The 9,227-nt window shown below is 44.4% G+C and overlaps 1 protein-coding gene across 1 annotated transcript in view; it reads right to left on the reverse strand.

The window, feature by feature from the left end:
• AFG3L2 (AFG3 like matrix AAA peptidase subunit 2) overlaps positions 1-9,003 on the reverse strand; it is a 33,809-nt gene extending 24,806 nt beyond the window's left edge. Inside the window, exons 1-4 of the mRNA XM_060244032.1 lie at positions 8,726-9,003; positions 4,193-4,292; positions 2,219-2,287; positions 794-915 (exon numbers count right to left, since the gene is read on the reverse strand). Of these exons, the coding sequence (XP_060100015.1) occupies positions 794-915; positions 2,219-2,287; positions 4,193-4,292; positions 8,726-8,857 (423 nt within the window). The 5' untranslated portion in view covers positions 8,858-9,003. The remainder of the gene's footprint in view (positions 1-793; positions 916-2,218; positions 2,288-4,192; positions 4,293-8,725) is intronic.
• Between the last annotated feature and the right edge of the window lie 224 nt (positions 9,004-9,227).

Consider the following 9,227-nt stretch of genomic DNA (forward strand, 5'->3'; position numbering starts at 1 on the left):
AGCCTGCATTTTTGCTTTACTCACACTCTCTTTCTCTTTCTTTCTCTCTCTCTCTCACACACACTCACACACACACACTCCCCCCTCCAAATATACCTAGCAATACTACAATTACTGAATACACAGTAAGAATCAGGAAGAGTTGCAAGTGAGCTGTTTTTCTTTTGTTTTGGAATCTTTGGCCTTGAAACTCACACTCATGCAAAACATCCACCCTTCTTAATTCTAGCTTGTTAAGACAGTGAAAGACCGAAAGTGTACAGTTAAGTAAAAGCAATTAATGCAATTGCTTATGTAAAGCAAGCTGGTTAAAATATGAATACATTATCAAAAGCACCTTTAGCGACAGAATTCAATGCTGAGATTCATATGGAGCATCAGAAGATGAGAGGAGGAATAGGTGGAACTACTACAACGGATACATGCGCTGTGCTACACCCTATATTGAAATGACTAGGGATGCTTGCACTGTTAAGACTACATACAGAACTGTAAGTGTAACACACTGCTAAACATCATACTTTATGTAGCCTGCTTTACAGTAATTGAACAGCATCATTTAAGTATCATTTCCAATTTGAATCTTACCTGAGTATCATTAACAGAAACTATCATAGGTTTTTAAAGGCAAACTTCTCACCAGGCAATAACCAATATTTACAATCCAAGAATTTAATGCTCACTTGGGCTATTGGCACAATTTAGCTTTAAAGAAAGCCATAATTAGCACATTACAGAATGCCAATAGCTGACCACCACCAACCCGGTAACCCTCACCCCTCCCCACTCTGACCTTCTGTAATCGGGACCACCAGCCAGTATCTTCCTTCTTGCCACCTTTTTTCCCTCCACCACCACCACTGCTCCCTCCGCTGCTAGTTTTGGCAGGCCGCTGGGAATTATTTGGCTTTGTGTCTACAAAAGGAAAGGTAAGATTCTTTAGCCCCTTGTAACATTAATTCTGAGAACAAAGAGTTATAAAGATAAGAACTAAATCTAATATTGCAGTAAATAAGGAGCTGCCTATAAAATTTGCTGCTCAACATCTAATTTCTTTCCCTCTCAGCATCTTGTAAAAGTCAAATTGTTACATGAACTTCTGCATTTTTATATGCTCTCACATCACAGGCTGCTCACAACACAGACTGGGGAAACAGAATATTATGATATCACTCACAACATGAATTCAGAAACTATATATAGAGGGCAGAAACTAAATATGAGGCAGTCATAAAATTTCATTTGACAATAACAGTCTGATTCTAAAAGAGCTGATCACCAACACAAGCTATAAACTAGAAACTCCTCTGTACAAATCATGACTCAGATAAAATATCCAAGGAAACAAGCATTTTTTAAAGATCTGACCTCTACCTATAATGTGGATAAAAACATTTACTAGCATAACTTTTTAAATGTGCTTTTCTTAAATGCTCAAAGGGCTTCCTATATACTATCTCAGTCCTTATAACATATGTTATGCTAGTAAAGTTATGCTATTGTGCCAGTTTTTAAGAGCTTAGAACATAATATCTTATGCTTTTGTACACAAACCACTTCAGCTCTCACATCACAAGATACTCTAAGACACTCTGCTGTAAAATGCTTATGGCTAAGGTTCTAAGAAAATCAAACACAGCCATATCTATTCAGATATGGACTTTTGCTTAGATTGCAATCAGTTTTCCATGGACAAATTTTCCCCTCAGATTTTCAGCTCATGCCTATCATCTAACTTATTTATCTAGTAATAAAGTACATTATTAAGATATGAGTAATGGTCTTTATGGCAGAAGCAAGAATAGCATGATTTCAGGAAGAAGCAAACCCTGTGTATCCTCCTCATTGTTACCCTCTCGACTGTCATCACTCATACAGATGATTTAATTATTTGCTTCAGAGCACAACTAACCAAGATTGTTATTGATAACCAACTTTATAAGCTACACAAGACTGGGAATATAAAGGAGGCAGTCACTTACAATCTTTCACCAAGCCGTTCTAGGTATATAAACAAACATTTGACAAAGAACTCAAAAGTCGAATTTAATTATTTGACACACACTAGATCCACTGTTAGTGACAGGACCTGGGGGTGGTAGCATGTGTGCATGTAAAAACAGGGGTCTAAGTAACAGCTTGCATCCATTAACAGTCAAGATTGTACAGCAACAGTATTTATTCTACACAGAAGTCTCAGTTGAAAGCTTCTTTGTACCTTTTGCCTCTCCATCTGATACTTTTGTTTCATTAGCTTTTCTCCCATTAGGAAAATATTTTTCAAATCCTGTTAAGATGGAAGAAAAAACGAATAGTAAAAGTCATCTATATGGTATGATTCTTGGAACAATAAAGACCCGCCAAGGGGAAAGCAAGTAGGGTAGAAAAGAGAGGGAAAGAGAGATGGAAGACACTCAATGTCCTCTCAGTGGAAAGCTAAAGATAGTGCACTGACAGAAGAGAAACACGTTTACGTCCATTGTTTTAAAATTTGTCTATCTCAGCTTAGCTGCTTGCCTCCTGTTCACGAAGAGCTGTGACCATAGCGCCTGGCCTTCCAGCAAAGAAAAACCAAGCAGCAAGAAAAACAGAGCAGGTACTGATCATGCTGGTCCTTCCTCAAAAATCTGGATTGCACACATGTGGGGCTGAATAGCAGATTTTTCCAGTCTTCCATCAGCGCTCCCTGAGAATGCTGAAAAGGTGAGGCAGGGGTGGGGGATCTGTCTGGACAAAACCCCCACTGCAACATGGGAGGCTGCAGTGAGGAAGAGAGATAGAATTACACTTCTTGACAGACATGGTTCTGCTGGTGCCTCTGGTGCCCTTCTGATATTCACAGGGAGCTGCTGAGGGAGGGGAAAGATCCCAGCAGGCCCTTCCACAGATGGTATATAGCAGGGGTGGCCAACGGTAGCTGTCCATTTTTTTTTTGCCTACAACTCCCATCAGCCCCAGTTAGCATGGCCAATGGCTGGGGCTGATGGGAGTTGCAGGCAAAAAAAAAATGGACAGCTACTGTTGGCCACCCCTGGAATATAGTATCCAATGAGATGCCTCAATTTTGGGGAAGGAAGGACCAGGTGCAGTCTTTTTTCTCATCAGGGAATGGTGGGACCATATTATCTAGGTCCAACAACCTATGGTTTTGAAAAGGGATTACTCGTGGAAGGCCCTGCACAAACAAAGCCCTGGCAGGGCACCATTTTCTATGTGGCTTTGACCAGTTCTGCACATACAAGACAGCGGGGGAACCAAAGGGATTCTGTGGCTCAAAGAAAAGAAAGTGGAACTGAATAAAAATATTCTGTATGTCTTATCAACTGTTAAGGAATTAGGGCTGGACTGAGTCTCAGTCATCTACCTATGCTAACCCAGTGCTATTTTAATTTCTATATTAAATAGACTCTATATTTGGAAATAGACTCTATAGTTGGTTCTCTTTCCGAAGAGATTTTAGGATACTTTAGGTGATGTGACCTTCTGAGTACAGATAATGCTATGCCTTACATGACTTTTGCATTCTGGAATGTGTGTATAATATCAAATTTTAAGTAGATACGAGTATAACTGCCTAGCTTCCTGATACCGTTTTAGCTAACCTTGACTCAACCTAGCTTAGCACAGCCTTCCCTGATTCACATGACTCTGAAAAATAAAAAAGGGTTGAGGTCTGGTGAGTACGTCACTGTATGTCAGACATTCAACACACCTTACAATATTAAATCCATATGAAACAGTAAAGGACCTTGCAAGCACATTGGCAGCCAACACAGTTGTACTTGCAACTGCCAACCCCTGTAAAGACTGCCTGCTTTTAACCAGCTGAGCAGGCTTCAAAAACAGCTCCATGTTGAGACTTTAATAGTTAAGCCTCACCCTAAGAATATCATATGGGAAGATCCATTAATTCCAGCTACTTAAGTTTCCCAGTCTGCTCCACTGTTCTATGGTATTAGTCATCTTTGACAAATACAATGCATATTTCATGAAGTTACAGCAGTGCAAGCAAAACACACTCAAAATGTTACTGATTTTGTTTAAAAAGCAGCATGATCTGCAGATAATTGTCCATAACCTATCCAGAGTTAATTAACATTATAATTCTTGTCATCAAGAGCCACAGCTATACAACAGGAGGGTCCAAAATTCTATTAGCATATTTACAATGTTATTAGACAGCAATAATTACCTTTTGGAGGTTGGGAGAAGAGCCTTCTGTAAGCAGTAATTATGTTTACAAGAACATTATTTCTGTTTGTAGGAACCTGGGTGGCAACTTGGTTATGAAGCTGAAAAATTAAGAACAATCTTCTTAAGACTAATTAACTTGCCTGGTACCCTTAGAGATGTACTATCCTAAGGTTCTACAATAGCATTAGTGTTGTAGTCACATGTCATAAACATAAACAATTTCACCTATGTACGGACTGGTGATGTATCTGAAGAAGTGTGCATCCACAAAAGCTCATACTTTGAATAAAACTTCATTGGTCTTTAAGATGCCACTGGTCTCAAACTTGCTTTAATTTCACCTATAGTTTGGGAAAACTTAGGGTATATATAGAAGCCTGATTACGAAACACCTCATGGGACAGAAGGGACAAAGAACCTGAATTTCATTATTGCTTATTATTCACAAGATGTTTTTGGACCAGTCGAAGACTCTGTGGGGAAGCAGCTACCAAAACATAGAGCTCAAGATTGCACTATGGGAATATGGCACAAGGCAATATAATTGCAAGGCCCATTCTTGCACGGTGAAAGACTGGCTCTTCAATGAAATTCATCTGACTATAGCCCTGCCCTCACACCAACATGATGCAAGAACTTATATCATAGCACCTGCTGTATTTATTTAATTAGCAAATTCATATATCACTCTTCCACAAAGGAGCTCAGGGCAGCATACTGAGTCCTTCTGCATTTTTTTCATTACAACAATCCTATGAGATACGTTAGGCTGAAAGCGAGAGTGTCTGGCCCAAGATCATCCAATGAGCTTCAGGAAACCTTCATCTCCCACCACTTTGTACCATCTGTTTAGGCGGAGAGCGTATTTTAGCTCACCCGCGGAGCCAGATGGACCCGGAACGGTTCCTAACGGCTCTTCGGGACACCTGGCCTGCTGGCGACTCCCTGGATGATCTGGTAGAGTCCTGGAACGATGGGCTCTCCAGGGCCATCGAGGAGGTCGCACCCAAGCGCCCTCTGCGTTCCCGCCCGAAGCCATCGCCCTGGTTCAACCAGGGGCTGCGGCAACAAAAGCGGGGACTCAGACGGCTAGAGAGGCAATGGCGGCGTACTCGAGACGAAGCGACCCGAACATCTTATAGAGAGAATTTGAAGGCCTATGAGATGGCAATCAAAGCCGCAAAGAAAGCGTTCTTTGCGGCTAAGATTGCGTCCGCAACTTCGCGCCCGGCCCAATTGTTCGACATAATTAGAGGACTTACAACACTGCCGCAAGGCAGACCAAATTCTATTGAATTGGAAATAGGCTGTGAGGCTTTTGCGAAATTTTTTGTGGATAAAATCGCGTCACTCCACCCCGACTCCTCTGCCAATTTTGAGACAGTTAGTGAACCCGAGGCTCCGAGCCTGTCTTCGGATTATACGCTGGATGACTTCAACCCCCTCAGCCTGGAGGAAGTTGACAGGATACTCTCAGCTGCTCGCCCAACTACCTGTAAATTGGACCCATGCCCTTCCTGGCTTATTAAATCTTGCCAGGGTGACCTTAGATATCCTATACGGGATATCATAAATAGATCCCTGAGGGAAGGGCACTTTCCAACGCCACTCAAAGAGGCCGTGGTCCGTCCCCTCTTAAAGAAACCATCTTTAGACCCGGCCCAATTGGCACACTATCGGCCGGTCTCAAATTTGCCCTTTTTGGGCAAACTTATTGAGAGGGCAGTGGCGATGCAGCTGCAGACCTTCCTGGAGGATGCTTCCATCCTTGACCCATTTCAGTCCGGCTTTCGCCCGGGACATGGGACAGAGACGGTGCTGGTCGCCCTAATGGATGACCTTCAACGGCATCTGGATCGGGGCGGCTCGGCGGTGCTGATGTTGCTGGACCTGTCGGCGGCGTTCGACACGGTCGACCATCGGCTACTGAAGGGTCGCCTCGCCGACGCAGGGATTCAGGGGTTGGCCTTACAGTGGCTTTCCTCTTTCCTTGAAGGTCGGGGACAAAGGGTCGCAGTTGGGGGGGAGCTGTCCCGGAGGTGCACGCTTGACTGTGGTGTGCCCCAAGGGGCGGTTCTCTCCCCGATGTTATTTAACATCTATATGCGACCTCTTGCCCAGATTGCCCGAAGGTACGGGCTAGGGTGTCATCAGTATGCTGATGACACCCAGCTCTATCTATTGATGGACGGCCAGCCGACCTGCGTCCCGGAAAATCTAGACCGGGCATTATATGCCGTGGCTGAATGGCTCAGACTGAGCGGGCTGAAGCTTAATCCTGCGAAGACAGAGGTCCTTTGCTTGGGTCGCCGTGGTCCGGAAGGGGGAATCCCCCTACCAGCCTTTGACGGTGCGCCGCTGATAGCGGCGGACAGGGTCAGGAGCTTGGGGGTGCTGTTGGAGCCTTCCCTAAAGATGGAGGCTCAGATAGCAGCCGCTGCCAAGTCCGCGTTTTTTCATCTTAGGCGGGCAAGGCAGTTGGCCCCCTTTTTGGAGCGCGACGACCTAGCAACAGTGATCCATGCCACGGTCACCTCGAGGTTAGACTACTGTAATGCCCTCTACATGGGGCTGCCCCTGTCCCGAACTCGGAAATTGCAGCTGGTGCAGAATGCCGCGGCCCGGCTGTTATTAGGTCTCCCAAAGCGGGAACACATTCAGCCGGGTCTTCGGACCCTGCACTGGCTTCCAGTAATATACCGAGTCCGGTACAAGGTGCTGGTTATCACCTTTAAAGCCCTATATGGCTTGGGACCTGCCTACCTGAAGGACCGTCTTTCCCCGCACGTTCCCCAGAGAGTACTGAGGTCGGGAACACAAAATCTCCTTACCATCCCTGGGCCGAAGGAAGCCCGCTTGAAGTCCACCAGAGAAAGGGCTTTCTCTGTTATGGCCCCTACATGGTGGAATCAGCTGCCGGAAGAGGTGAGGGCCCTGCGGGACCTTGTTCAGTTCCGCAGGGCCTGTAAGACGACCCTCTTCCGGCTAGCCTATAACTAGCTTGAGAATTTTAATGTAACTTGCTGGATTTCTTTTATATACAGTTGTAATATTTATTAATGTGTATTAATAACTAAGGTTTTATCTGTTTTATCTGTTTTATCTGTTTTATCTGTTTTAAATACGGATCCCTTTATATGTTTAACTATTGTAATTTTGTTGGATCTACTATTGGAAGCCGCCCTGAGCCACTTGTGGGAAGGGCGGGATACAAATCTTAAATAAATAAAAATAAATAAAAAAAATAAATCTTTCAACCTACTGAGAAATGAGCAATGATCTTCTTGCCACAATATAATAACAAGAAACCACAACATGTACATAATTATCAAAACAGAAACCGCTGTGTTAAAGCATTGCAAACACTCATTCTATATCAATATATCCAGATTTATCAACACACATTCATTATTTAGATACAATTCAGCTTCTTGTTACATTTAAATTCCAAAATTCATAAACATAAATGAATATCCACTCCGGATGCTTGAAAATAAACAATGAGGTACCAGTCCCTGCTGTGCTCTGTATATTTTTTCTCTCAGATGTAGGTGATCCCATGAAGTAACGTTTTTTCTTCTTATAGGCAGAAATCCTTAAATCCAACCGGTGCAGCAACATGAAACCAGCTGTAGTCATGTTTCCTTCAGACTTCCACTGGCTGCATCATTAAACTGGGAACCAGTGTTAAGGCAACTGATCTCATTCACATTAGCTTGTCTATTTTAATTAGCACAAAGAGGTTCTCTCACTTCACTTTAGTTTAATGATCTAAATGACTAAAGATCACTGTGTTGTGATCTTAAGTATACACGTTTGCTGAAGAACATGTGGTGTCTTGCAAAGGCATATCAAGGCATATAAATATGCAGATCAAGGCATATAAAATTCAGCATCCTTCACAAGAATCTAATCTAACCAGACATCTACTGGTGGGCCCTGCATAGTTGGTTTGGGATTACAGTCTGCTGTTTCAAAAAAGATGCAGATAAATACGACTAGCAAAGAAAGAGAGGCTGTTTTCCTCTCCTCAGTCTGATAAATAGCAACTTGGTATCAGTTAACCGGTCATAACAAGCCCTTCAGTTTCCCGTTTGTTTACACATCAGAGGAGCCAATCGGGAACTGAAAAAGAATCAACACGGCAAGTCGCAAGCAGAAAGACCTGGAAGAAATGTCACCTCTCCCTTCAGTTTACCTGGTGGCCTCAGCCCAGCACCCCCTCTCAACCTCACCACCTGTAAAATGGAAACAGTAGCATGCCTTCACCTCACCGGGGTGTGTGTGTGTGTGTGCAAATATTTCAGCACGACAGCGTGTTGCTGGAAAGCAGACAGCAAGCATTTATTACCGTCCTCTTTCTGAGATTTGCGATTTCAACCTTCGGCAGGGAAATCACACAAAAGTCTTCAACGCCGTGTTCTCAAGCGAACGGCTTGCTGGACACTCGAGCGGACCGTTAAGCCCTTCCTACGCCCGGGGCGGGAGCTGGGAAGCCCCCGGCCTGCCTTTGCCTGGATATGTCACTCACCAGCCTTGGGCAGAGAGAAGGCGCCGTCAGGCTCCGGCTCCAAAGTAACTGTGGTTGCTGCTGAGCTCCGGGAAGTCCGCCGGGGGAGCGGCGGCAACACCCCCGCGACAGCCACAGGTAGCGATGAGCCATGGCCGACCCAGCCGGATCCCCTGCCCCTCACTCACACACACATGCAACCACGCCAGACCCCGCCTCTAGCCGCGCGCCGGACGTAATGACGTTGCCCCGTAACCCCACGCCGGCCGCGTGCTCCCGCCTTCCTTTGTCCCGGTTTGCTGTAACTAGGCAAACGGCGCTTCTTCTCTTTCACTTAAAAATGAGACTCGCTCAATTTAACGTTCTTCAACAATGCAGCAACAACATGAAGTTAAAATTAAAACATGAAAAATAAAACTATTTGCCCTAAGGAGGATATAGCTACAGCCTTGTGCACGAGTTGTAAACCCCAAGGGACTTTAATGCCCGCAACTGGAGGGGGTTCATACCCAAGGAGGCAATG

This window comes from Heteronotia binoei, chromosome 7 (assembly GCF_032191835.1).
Source record: "Heteronotia binoei isolate CCM8104 ecotype False Entrance Well chromosome 7, APGP_CSIRO_Hbin_v1, whole genome shotgun sequence".
NCBI classification, from domain to species: domain Eukaryota; kingdom Metazoa; phylum Chordata; class Lepidosauria; order Squamata; family Gekkonidae; genus Heteronotia; species Heteronotia binoei.